Source organism: Sarcophilus harrisii, chromosome 3 (assembly GCF_902635505.1).
Source record: "Sarcophilus harrisii chromosome 3, mSarHar1.11, whole genome shotgun sequence".
Lineage (NCBI taxonomy): Eukaryota > Metazoa > Chordata > Mammalia > Dasyuromorphia > Dasyuridae > Sarcophilus > Sarcophilus harrisii.
Genome location: NC_045428.1, coordinates 513,834,971 through 513,848,811, shown reverse-complemented (window position 1 = coordinate 513,848,811; position 13,841 = coordinate 513,834,971). Strand labels below are relative to the sequence as shown.

At 34.5% G+C, this 13,841-nt stretch overlaps 1 protein-coding gene across 2 annotated transcripts in view; it reads right to left on the bottom strand.

The window, feature by feature from the left end:
• Positions 1 to 10,370: 10,370 nt before the first annotated feature.
• Positions 10,371 to 13,841, bottom strand: part of HIKESHI (heat shock protein nuclear import factor hikeshi) — a 35,324-nt gene continuing 31,853 nt past the window's right edge. For both annotated transcript variants that reach the window (XM_003764595.3, XM_031961898.1), the window contains exons 4-5: positions 12,450 to 12,568; positions 10,371 to 10,583 (exon numbers count right to left, since the gene is read on the bottom strand). In XM_003764595.3, the coding sequence (XP_003764643.1) occupies positions 10,529 to 10,583; positions 12,450 to 12,568 (174 nt within the window). In that variant the 3' untranslated portion in view covers positions 10,371 to 10,528. The remainder of the gene's footprint in view (positions 10,584 to 12,449; positions 12,569 to 13,841) is intronic.

Genomic DNA, 13,841 nt, shown 5'->3' with positions numbered 1-13,841 from the left:
TGACATAGTGCTTAATAAAAGCTTACTGAATGATTGATTTCCACAAACCACCCCTTGACAACCAAATCAAATGCAGAATCCCAAATTGAACTATCCATCTATCTGATGTCATAAGGCATCATTACCAATAATAAAGATTAAAAGAAGTGATACGTCGAAATGGAAGAAAGGATGTCTTTGGAATAAAGAAGACATGAGCCTAAATCCAATTTCTGATAGTTTACCTGCTGTGTTGTCATGTGGAAATTGTGTGCCAGAAGTATATCTAAAGAGATGATGATCAGCATCAATGGAGAGTTTCCACAGTGGGAGGAATGTCCCTGTGCCATTAAAGTCAGGAGTCTTACACAAACCCAAAGCAGTTCAGCAGCAGCTGGGAAACTGTTTTCTTTGTTGTTGGGTTTTTTTTGTTGGTGTTGTTTTGGGTTTTTTTAAGTATTTGAGAATTAAGTGATTTGCACAGCATCACCAAGCCAGTAAATGTGTGAGGCAAGATTTGAACTTAAGTCCTCCTGGCTTCAGGATTAGTACACTATCCCCACCTAGCTACTCCAGAACACTGCTTTGAAAGACATGTCTAGACTATAAATGCAAACTCTTGCTTTTTGTGTGTGATAATAGCATTATTATTCATGACAATAAAAATAAAATTGTATGAACACATAAAGATCTGTGATTAATGTATAATGAAATGTGGTAATAAAACTTTTTACATCTGTATCATTACAAAGTTGTTTAAAGAGCATGAGGAAATGCTTTTAAATGGTAGCTAATGAGACTGAATCATAGCAAAAGAGAGAAGCAGAACTCTGAGAGAAACAGCCAAAGACTCTCCTGGCAACATCTTATAATGGGAAAGTCACTGTTCCCAGAGAAGACTGGAGTTAAAATTCAAACTGAGAAGGTAAAGTAAATCTTTTATTAATGTTTTCCAATAAATATGGAAATTGAGGATTGGTAATTCTATTGTTCCGTGCCTGATAAAACCATGCCTGGGGAAGTGTCACACATTTTAGGAAGAACAATAACAAGTACAGCTATAGGGGCCAGAAAACAACTTACATATATTTGTAAACTTTTAGCAAGAAATATAATTTTTGTGGAATTTTGCACAACTGTCTGTTACAAGGGTTTGGGTTTTTTTATTCTTTTTTTCAATAATAGTGATGTGGAGGGAGTGAAAATTTTTTTTGTTCATTGAAATTTAATAAATCATCCAAGAAATATGTTTGGAAAAGGAAATGGATAAGTCATATGTGGTACAGTGGAAAGAGAGCTGGATTTGAAGCTTCTTTTCTATTCTTTTTTTTTTTTTTTTTTTTTTTGGTTGAGGCAATTGGGGTTAAGTGATTTGCCCAGGGCCACACAGCTGGAAAGTGTTAAGTGTCTCAGATCTGATTTGAACTCAGGTCCTTCTGACTTCAAAGCTGGTGCTTTATCCACTGCACCACCTAGCTGCCTCTGTCATTTCCTAGGGCATTTAACTCTTTGTCCCTCAGCTTCTTCATCTGTAAAATGAGAAGGTTATATTAGGTCCCTTTATGATTCTCTGTAATATTGATGGGGATATTTTGAGATATCCATATTCGTATTGGTATAGCACTGGTACCTATATCCTGTTAAAAGTTGTATATGTATAATGTTAAAGCTTTACGTATAGCCTGCAGTAATTTGGGTAGAGTCCCTACAGAAGATTTTGGGGAGGTCGAGGACAAGAACTACTACATAAGATTAGAAAACTTAGTTTTTTCAATCTATACCATTGGAGGAAATACCCACACCAAGAGAACTATGAAGCCATCAAATGATAAAATACAGTGATAGAAAATGTTAGAAGAATCTATATTACACTAGGTGTCCTGGAGAGAGAAGATGACATAAGAGACTGCTCCTATGTTTAATAGATTGTGTCTATAAATAATAAATATACAGCACTGGCTATAATATGGACTCTATCATATATTTATGAAGAGAGAAAAAGCCTTAGCCTTTTGACCCTCATCTTTGTAATGAACATTGTCACCAATTGCTTTTATCCCTCCCTTTTCAAGATCCTAGTCACATAAATCTGTTTCTATACCTGCTGTCCTGTTAACTGAAACATTTCCACGGGGATTACTTGGAGTTGTATATCAACAGTGGTTGAAACACTTTCTAGAACCAATGAAAGGCAACATGGAAAGTATAAAGTAGACAGAGAACTGGTCTTGGAGTCAGGAAGACTTGAGTTCAAGTTCTGATTCTGATCCACATGGTCTGTGGGGCCATGGACAAATAAATTATCAGTGCATCCCATCCCAAGACAACTTGTTTAAGGCTATAAATTGCAGGTGAATTACAATCTATCCCCACACTGGGGATTACCAATATTAATGAAAGTACAAGGCTGGACAAAACAAAACTAAAGTTCATGGAATTGCCAGAACTGATGCTATCATTCTGTTTTCAAAAAACAAACCTCCCCAAAAAACCAAACAAACCAATATCCTAGTTTCTAGACTCTCATTGAAAGAGCAAAATGGTAATACAAGAAATTCTCACTTATCACCAAGATTATTTTTCCTGAAAATATCAGAGGAAAAAAAAATACCATTAATGCCAAACTTTGCATCATTTAAATATACAATTTCAGGTATAAATCTGAAGATATCTTAACATGGCAAAAAAGTAAAGTGCCCTCATACATATTTGCATGGGATACTCTAGTCTTCGTGCCAGGATTTAGAGCTGGAAAGGATCTCAGCAATCAATTAGTGTAGTCTTCCCATTTTACAGATGACTGAAAGTTAAACTGGTCACTGAGGTTTGAAAGCCCAGTCTTAGACTCTGGATTCTAGACACTTTCCACTAAATTAAATCACTACAACCTACTGCAGAAAGCAACATGGACAGCACAGCAGGTAGATTCAGGAAGAACTGAATTTGAAGGCTGGCTCAGATATCATGTAACTCTAGGCAAAGGTAAATCCTCTCTGAGGTTAAATCCTCATCTGTAAAATGAGGAATAATAGCATCTACCTCCCAAGGTGTTACACAACTAACTTGTGTAAAATGCTTTGCAAACTTAAAAATGTTGTATTAATGCTATTATTAATGCTCTATGATCAAAACAGGAGTACCATTGAATCTTAGACTTGAAAGGGACTTTCTACATCATCTAAATCCAGAGATCTTTAAGTAGAAATTTCATGGCTATTTTAATATATTTGTTCTATTGCCTAAATATTTCTTTTCATAAAGACTGTTGATGTGATTACATGGTCCTCTGAACAAATGGTCACATGATATATTTGGCTAGAAGCAGACCCATGCAGAGTGACTTGGTTTGAGCCACCTAGACATGATGGAGAAGGACTTATTTCAGAGCCAGAAGATTAGGTTAACTCCTAACTCTGACACTTAGTAGTTTATGTGATCAAAGTAGAATTTGCCTCTTTGTGAGCCTTAGAACAAGAGTTATGATATTTATACTACTTCACTCAGAGGGTTTTTGAGAGAACATTTTGTAAATATTAAAGCATTATAGAAATAGGAGTTGTTATTACTATTTGTGTCACCCTAAGTTTTGAGAAGCATGCCTCCTAAGTTTTTATAGAGGAGTCTTTCAACTCTAGAATTTTATTTTTTTTTAATAGCCTTTTATTTACAGGATATATACATGGGTAACTTTACAGCATTAACAATTGCCAAACCTCTTGTTCCAATTTTTTACCTCTTACCCCCCACCCCCTCCCCTAGATGGCAGGATGACCAGTAGATGTTAAATATATTAAAATATAAATTAGATACACAATAAGTATACCTGACCAAAACGTTATTTTGCTGTAGAAAAAGAATCAGACTCTGAAATATTGTACAATTAGCTTGTGAAGGAAATCAAAAATGCAGGTGTGCATAAATATAGGGATTGGGAATTCAATGTAATGGTTTTTAGTCATCTCCCAGAGTTCTTTTTCTGGGCATAGCTAGTTCAGTTCATTACTGCTCCATTAGAAATGATTTGGTTGATCTCGTTGCTGAGGATGGCCTGGTCCATCAGAACTGGTCATCATATAGTATTGTTGTTGAAGTATATAATGATCTCCTGGTCCTGCTCATTTCACTCAGCATCAGTTCATGTAAGTCTCTCCAGGCCTTTCTGAAATTATCCTGTTGGTCATTTCTTATAGAACAGTAATATTCCATAATTTTCATATACCACAATTTATTCAACCATTCTCCAACTGATGGACATCCATTCAGTTTCCAGTTTTTAGCCACTACAAAAAGGGCTGCCACAAACATTGGTGCACATACAGGTCCCTTTCCCTTCTTTATAATCTCTGGGATATAATCCCAGTAGTAACACTGCTGGATCAAAGGATATGCACAGTTTGATAATTTTTTGAGCATAGTTCCAAACTACTCTCCAAAATGTCAACTCTAGAATTTTAAACACACACATACACACCCCCAGAATGGAATGATGGAAATGGCAACTGGGGTGGGGCAGGGAGAAGAATTATATAGTAAAGAAATCCATGGGGGTCCCAAAAACAAAGATTCAAACTATCCTTTCCAAACCAGCTGCAAGTTTTTCAAAACATCAGAGTCACATGATGCTCCATGAAGGAATTTTGCACTGCAGCTGATGGAATGAGTAGAAATAAGGGCATTAGGATTTCAAATTGAAGGACCTAACTTCAAATCTATGCTCTGTCTTTCACTGGCTACATGAACTTGGGCAAATGTACTTAGTCTCTGAGTTTCAGTTCCTTATTTATGAAAAGGTGGGAAGGTTATATGACCTCTAAGATTCCTCCTATGCTAAGAAACTATGATCCTTGGATTCCATAAATTTAACTTGCATAAAAGGACAACAGTTTCATTATATCTTAATTTTTGCCATTTTGATTTTGTCGATGTATACTTTTAGGTATCTGACAGTGCTTTAAAAATACCAGAACTTTGTCCCATATTACTGTTTTCTTCTCCAACTTCTATTCTCCAAAATAACCCAAGAACAGAGTAGACAAAGCCGTAAAGACATACGTTCAAACCTCACCGCAGACACTTCTCTGGTTCTCATTATACTCATTTATAACATTAAGAGTTGGACTAGACTTGAAAAATACTTCCAGCTCTAAGTCAATAACCCTACATCCCATTGTTTTCAGGATATATACCATCTGAGGTCATCATTTTTCTTAAACCGTGCATTACTGCCATCTGAAGGCAAAAGAGAGAGAAATTTCAGGTTTATATGATGGAAATTGTGTGGAGAACATTCCACACACACACACACACACACACACTATGATCTACACAAAATCAGGATCACCTCCCCCCGACACCCACCAATGAAATTAGCACCGTACTGTACTCACATTAGACCCTTAGTAAATGCCTGTCTGGTACTACTGTTCTCTAAACCATTCCTATTTCCATGACCATCATGCACCAATTGCAGAGAGCACACCACAGATGCTTGATTAGGGTGAATGCACCTCACCAAAGCAAATTCCCAGAAATTCTTCTCCCTTATTTTCCCTTTCCTAGGAGGGAAGAGACAGGTAGCATCCTCCTAATTTTTCCCTTCTTAGGGATTTATCTTTCTCTCTTAAAACAAACTCTTTAAAGGCAGTGTGATATAGAAACTAAGTCTGCATTTATTAAGTAACAGCTATGTGCCAAGCCCTGTGTTAAGCACTAAGGATACAAAAAGTCTAACAGTCCTTCTCTGAAGAAACTTTTTATTGGGAGAGATAATTTACATGCATATATGAGTAAACAGAATAAATATAATTAAAGAAAAGCTTTCAATCTGAGTTATTTATGACCTCTGTGGCTGTGGCAAAATCATCTCCCCTCTGTACCATCTATGAAATAAACATTGTAGCTCTCATCTATGGTTCTACAATCCTGAATAATGGAAAGGCTAGGAGATATACCATGGATTTCCACTGCAGGATAGATGGCATATATCCCAAGGAACTTAAAAAAAACCAAGGTCTCCATATATTCTAAAAGTGTTGTTGTTCAGTCATTTTCAGTTATGTCCAAGTCTTCATGACTCTATTTGAAGTTTTCTTAGCAGAGATGCTGCCGGTGGCTTTCTGCTTCCTTCTCCAGCTTATTTTACAGCAAAAAACAAAAAAAAACCTGAGGCAGAGGTCAAATGACTTTCCCAGGTGACAGCCAGAAAGTTCAAAAAGCCCAATTTTAACTTCTGAAGCAATCTTCCTGGCCTTGGGCTCCGGCTTTGATCCATTGCACCACCTGGCAGCAATTCCATCCTAAAAGTAGCACATTTTTTTGTACAAGAAAAAACTGCTAATGGGACAGCTAGGCAGCACTATCCACTGATAGTGCACCAGCCCTAAAGTCAGGAGGACCCAAATTCAAATCTGGCCTCAGCCACTTAACACTTTCTAGTTGTGTGACCCTGAGCAAGTCACTTAACCCCAATTGCCTCAGGAAAAAAAAGAAAAAAACTGCTAAAGTGGGTGCTCATCAACTGAAGAATGGTTGGATAAACTTATATGCAACTAACAGAATGTGTAGAATTCAGAAAACATAATTAGACTTGTATGAACTGATACAAAGCAAAGAAAACTGGAGACTGTAGGCAAAGATTGCAATAATAGAAGAAAACCACACTACTGTGTAACTAAAACACAAATTTTTAGTTTTACACAAAACATGAATAATTACAGTGACTAATCTCATCCAGGAGTATCCACCACCATGTGGTGATGGCAGAAATGGAATGTTGCATTTGCTGTCAGAGTCAAGACATCAGCTGGTTTTCCTTGAATCAAAAATTCAATGGGAAGAGAAATAGCTGATATAAAAACAATAGATCAACAAAACTTCTTTAAAATATAGCTGACATAAAAACAAAATAGAAAAACAGAGAATCTAGGTCAGGGAGCCAACAGTCATGAGCCAGGCAGATCAGAAGATGAAGGATCCCCAGAGGGAGTTCAAGAAACCTTTGAATAAGCAATGTTAAGGTGAAGAGTGCCACCTAACCAGCAGAATGCTCCAGGAAACAGATTAGCAGAAGTGTTCTGAGTGTGTTGGAGGCCTGGGAAGAAAGGGGATATTGAGTAAGTAAAAGACAGAGAATTCTTTACATTGGAACTTTGAGAGAGTCTATACCTATCAGATCATTGAAACAAGATTATGCCTGGGATAACATTTCTGTTTGCATCTTAATGTTTTACTTGTGTTGATCCTCAAGGCCTTGAAAAATAATAAAGACAACTTATGATTACCATACACAAACACACACTCATACATGCCTCAATCCTAATGGAAAGAGATGGTTCTTGTGGCAAAAAAGAACACTACTCTAAGGACAACCTTCCCAAAATTTTAAGTTTCTATGCCCAACAAACACATATGTAGTGCTGATGTGATGCAATCAGCAGTACTTTACCTGTTGAATTATTTGATTTAAAGCTACAATTTATGTAAGTTCTGCAAACCTCTTGTAAAGCAATTTTTATGTAATGCAAATCTGTAAGCAGACCTGGAAAAATGAGGGAGAGAGGTAGGAAAGGGACAACAAACCTGGGGGGAAGGACCAGCACAAAGTTAGGGCAGGTAGGAGAGGACACAGAAGCAAGAGCAGGAGGAGGACCACAAAGGGGCCAAGACCAGGATGGAAAGGGAGTCAACTTGAATCAAGAAGAACAACATTGTGGGAACTGAGATCAGACACAGATAGGAGAGGACTGGCAACCTGTAGGGCAGGAGAGGACCAACACAATAACTACCAGAGATGAACAGAAGACAGAGCCTTAATGTGTGGTCAAAGAAGGGCAAAGGTGCTCCTCTGTGTGTTGAAGATCTTAAGCCATGCCCCCAATCGATAGTAGAGCATCAGTTTTTCTGATTTTACTTAGAAGTTTTAGGGTTGTTATTTTTTCACACAGAGGTGAGAGGCCTTAGTGTGATGATCGCGTATTTTAAAATCAGCCGGAGTCAGGAATTCAGGTTAGGGGAAAATCTTTGATCTTTATTCTTAGTGGAGGTGAAGAAGGATCGCGATAGCAATGTGAGCAGCTGCAACAAGAAGCCAGCCAGCAGTCTCTCCCCGCCATTCTTCCTGTCCCTCTGCCTCCACCCACCAAAATCATCATTTCCTATACAACACATCAGGACTTGTACAAAGAGTGGGCGGGGCCATTCTTTCTCCAAGCATATATATTAATAGAGTATGGTCCAATTTCTATTTAGCCCCACGTGCTTGGAACCTCAGTATATTGACTCAAGCTTCAGCCCATTACACCTTATTCCCTAGTAGAAAGCAAGAGCAGAGAGAAAGTACAGTACTGTTCAATAAAATTAACAGTTGTTTTTTGGAATGTGGATTTCTTTCAGAATTCTTTACATAGAGTCAAATTTGCAAATGGGAATGTACACAATGGAAGAACTGTCTATATCTAACAATGCTCTGATTAAGAGGCAATTTGTTTGAATAAAAAAGGAAGACAAAATAGTACTATACACTACTATATAGTAAAATGAACATAAGTGATTTTGGGGGACAGCTAAATGGCACAACTTTATTCAGTGTACAGGTCCTGGAGTCAGGAGGACCCGAGTTCAAATCCAGAAGAGTCACTTAATCCCAATTGCCTCTCAATTAAAAAAAAAAAAAAAAAAAAAAAGTGGGATTTTTTGGGGGGAAATGTGGATTTCTTTCAGAATTCTTTACATAAAGTCAAATTTGCATAATGTGAATATACATAAAGCAAGAACTGATTGAAAGGCTTTGGTTAAAAGGCTATTTGAATAAAAACAAAAGCACTATATTAATTTAAAGAAAGGGTGAATATTTTCTCTGGAAAATTTAATCAACATAAAACGAGTCCACAGTCCAGAATCAGTGATATTTTTCAGCCTGTAACTTTATTTTTTTAACTTTCAATAAAATCTCATAATAGGGGTATAGAATATGGGGGGACAGCAGGAGAGGTTCTATTTATGCCAAATGCTTTAAATAAAAGCAAACCATTACCTTTTGTGTGCAAAGGTACTATGACAGGTAATGTTATCATATGAAATTTTTTTCCCATGGTCCATAGAACCAAATCTAATCAGCACTGTAAAATTAGGGTGATTTTATTTATTATTCCTCTGAAAAGTTTAATGACTTCACATTTAAATAACAGGTTTTGGTACTATTCTTAAACATGTAAGCACTGGCAACAGAAATATAGCTCTCACCCTTGTGGCAACCAAAAGTGTATCATTTCAAGAAACTGGTATTTCTATGATTCTTCCCAGCAAAAAGTCAAGCCGATTTTTTTTTACATTATGTGAAAAGATTTTCAAACTACATATTTAAATATCATAGAGATAACAAATATGTCAACATAATAAGAATTGATGCTCACTAGTTTTCTCACTTAGTCATCATTATAGCTGGACCAAAGCTAAATACTACAATTAGGTGCTAAAGGCTATCTATCTCAGCTTCCTTTTCCTTCACTCTATAATAAAGAATAAATATTTAAGGTCTACAATGGAAGAACACCAATTACACCATTATGGAATGGCATAGTGAAATTAAAGCCTAGATTAATTAAAACTAATTTAAGAAAACATAGTCATATGTTGTATTATATGTAAGTATTCTTTTATATCAAAAATATAGCCACACCAATTCTACTGGATTATCAAGAAAGACTGGTTAACATTAAGAATCTCTAAGCATAGTTGCCCTCCCATCAAATAGGCACAAAAACAATTATCAAGAAATCTGGCTTACACAATATTTATTTGTGTATAAAGTATTTTTTTTAAAGCATATGAAGATTTTTCAAAGTAGAAAAGTTGTTTTTCTCAATTCTTCCCTCCCTTCTGACCCTTGCAAGCTAACTCTAAACATGCAGTTAATAAATTTCAGTATTCTGCATACATAGAAAGCATTAATTTTGCTCATTAATGAATATTATAACTTGACTAAATATGCAGAAAAAAGTATGAGCTTTCAGAATATAAAAACTACAGCTACTTTTCATAACTTGAGACTAATTTAATCATAAGAAAAAACTAGCCCATCTTACTTTCTAATACATGAAAAGTTATCTTTTTTCAAGTTTTTAAAGGGGGAGAAATCTACAAGAAAAATTTTGTATAATTTCTTATTGAATCTGGAACAACTAACTTAATTTATAGAATTAAGAGAATTTATAAGCGATGCCATTTTTAGTTAAGTTTTATATTACACAGAAAGGCATCAAAATCATGACATTAAAAATCTATTTTAATTAGTTCATATTTAACCAAATCACATAAAATGCTTTTATTCTTTTCGAATATGTTTTTCAATTTGTAAAGAAAAAAACAACAGTGAGGACATTTTAGATTTTCTGTTTTTAATTTAACTGTTTTTTTCTTTATTTTAATTAAAAAGAAGTTTTTCCATTTAGATTTCATTATTCCTTTATCCCCATGCTTTAGATAGCAGTTGGTTTATTATCTCCAAAATATGACAATGGTTCAGAACCCTTTAAAAATTACTTTATTTAAATCATGTTTTCCAAAAAAGAGGGTTCTGGCTTAGTCTCCTTTGAAAGTTTTCATACCTAGAAAAGAAAGCAAACAGAATTACATGTAAGAAAATTAAAATTGTATCTCTTACCATCTGCCAAATTATGTACAAGTCAAGGCATAGTAGAAAATGAAAACAAGTTAGCAAATGGAAAAAGGGAGGGAGCAACTACGTATTAAAAAATTACAATTAGATATTTTAACTATACTGGCATTCATTTAATTTCAAATTCAAAGCAATCAGGGACTAAAGTGGTAATAATGCGAATTTGAAAGTTCACAAACACTTTATATACACTTTCTTATTTGATCCTCAAAACAACCCCTTTTGAAGTAACTACTACAAATATTATCTACATTTTACAAATGAAGAAATTTCGTTGTTTTATTAAGTGCCTTATCAATAATTACATAGCTAATAAGAATCAGGAAGTAATATTAGAAGACAGATTTCTCAACTCCAAATGTAGGTTCTTTTCAACTCGTATGTCACTCGTGCTGACATAACTAATTATTATTAATAGCTAAAATATATATAAAGCTTTTAGATATATAAAGTGCTTTGCTTTTACATACATTATCTCATTCCAAAATGCTGTACTACAAAGTATAAAAAACATGGAACTTGAAATCACCTATGGCTATAGATTTTGTAGCAACTTAAAATTATAGAAGCACAAAAATTCCATGAAGTACCATGTCCTGATTTTAACACATCATTACTGCTTCTGAATTGTAAACACTTAGCGAAGATTAATGTGATCATATTTTAAGTCTTTCTAGATATGTCTTCAAAACAAAAATCTTTAACATCACATTTCTAAATTTTTCCTCTGTCATCTGCTGGCCTCCTGCTAGATATCTACTCTATGGCTTCTATAAAATTCCTACAACATTTCCATTTAATGTGTAATGCCAATCCACAATTTAGTGCAACCGTAATGGGGAAGGGATAACTGTATTTTTATTTATTAAATTTTTCCCAATTACATCACCAGTGTTTGATACCTCTAGACTAGAAATACATCATGGTTCAGGAGAAAAAGGAGTGGCTTTAAAAAATAAGAGGCCTGAGTTTAAATGTGGCCTTGGACAAACCATTTTTTCTTATCTGGGGATCAGTTTCTCCAGCCATACAATGTGCAGTTGAACTCAATGGCTTTTGAGAAACCTTTCCAGTTCATTAAATGTGTTCCCAAGCTCTTATACCAGAATGGCATATGGGAAACCACATGTGAGAGAAAGTGCTGAACACATGGTGGTTATAGCAGAGTCTGGTTATGATATGTGAATAATATAAGTCTGGTTAGCACAACTGTACTCTTTTAACTCCATGGTAACAAATTTATGTCATGCAAGTAACCAGCAGTTACTCATTGAATATTTATTGTTAATGATAAAACAAAGAAAAATTTTTAAAAGTCTGTCTGCAAAAAGACATGATCCACAAAAAAACAGGAACAATCATAGGATCATCAGATATATAATTGAAAGAAATTTTAGAGATTATTTGATGTAAATCCATTTCACAGATGAGTAAATGAGACTTAAAGGGCACACAAGATAGGATCCTGGATTTGAATTTGGAAAACACCTCAGAAACATCTGCTCACACCCTTTCACTTTATGAATGAGGAAGATTAAGTGATTTGGTCCTGCTCAGAGATTATTTATCTCAAGACCAAACTTGAAGCCAGGTCTCATGACTCCAAAGTGAGTGTGCTTTCTACTGTGATATGTTCTCTGATAATAGTTAATTTGAGATTCAAACAGAGGTTCTTTGACTCCAAAGTCTGTATTCCTGACAATATAGAATATAATTCATTTCTCTTGGTTTTACAAATATATAATCAAGAAATTTATAAATGTTATTAAAAGTGAAAATATATATTTTCACACACCATTTCAGAACCACGTTTGCTGGAATGAAAACTTCAGATGGATTTGGTGTCATCTGGGCCTGAGACACAGCAAATGATGAAGCAAAATTATAGAAGTTATCCAACATCTTCTGAGTAAACTGAAAAGCAAATAAATAGCCTATGAATTATTATGCAATGCCAAAAATATACTGTTTACTTGGCTGTTTAACTTTCTTAGGTATTAAAATGATGTCTAATTTATGAAATGAAATAGAAGATATCTTTCTTATTTTGTCAAACAATTAGGTTTTGAACTATTTATTATTCATGCCCCAAAGTTGTAGTTTTAAAATGTGGGCATCTTTCCCCTGAATAGATTTTGATAGATTTGTGAATGTTGTGCTGGAAGTTAAAAGTGTTTTTCCAGCATTGTCTTTATAATTCAAATGGTTTCAACTTCCAAGTGTATAAATTTCAAGAACATATAGAAAAAAGGAAAAAATGTTGTTCCCAACATAAATATACATATTTACAACCTTTCAGAACAAACAAAAGAAAAAATCATTTCAAAGCTTTAACCAGGACAGTATAAATACAGAGTTAATTAAATAAGGCACTTAAGACACAAAGGTGAAAGTTAAGTCAGGTGCTAAGTACTATTTTTTTGACTACCAGAAAATCATTTTTTCCTCCTTTCTACGAAACAAAAATTCAGTGTCAAATGTTAGTTGTAAGAAACATAAAGAACTTTAGAACAGAGGATCCTCTTTTAAAAAAAAACAAAAAACAGAATTAGGAAAACAACTTCAGAAGATATACCAAAAATATGTTGGTAAGAGAAGAGACTAATTCTAAAATAATGGGGAGGGAGAGGACAAGGTGTGAGAAAGAACAGCAAAAAAATCTAAAGTATTTTAACTATTATGGATAGCAAATCGATGGATAGCAAAAATCAAATTAGTTTAAATTAGAAAAATTGAATTTTTTATTCTTTACAGAAAAAAATATTTTAAATGAATAAGGATCCATATTCACCAATGATCTCAATAGTCCCTCTCTACTCCTAGTCTAATATAAATAGGAATAAGGACTGGACCTATAATGTCACTAGAGTAGAAGACTTTCTCATCAATGCAGATTGACTGTTTCTCTGATTTTATTTAAATCTCAGAGTCACTCACAACATTTGCCCAGGGGATCACATAGCCAAAAGGTGTCAAAAGCAATATCTGAATTTTGATTTTCCTCACTTCAGAGTCAACTCTATCCATTATGACTCACTGTCTCTTTAAAACTAATAAATCATAAACATATATGTTCCCATTTTTCATGTAATTTATACAACTTCATCAATAATAGCATAAGAAATACTTTCCTACTATGTTATAAATTCAATTTAATCATATACTTTAGAACTTATTTGCTGTTTTC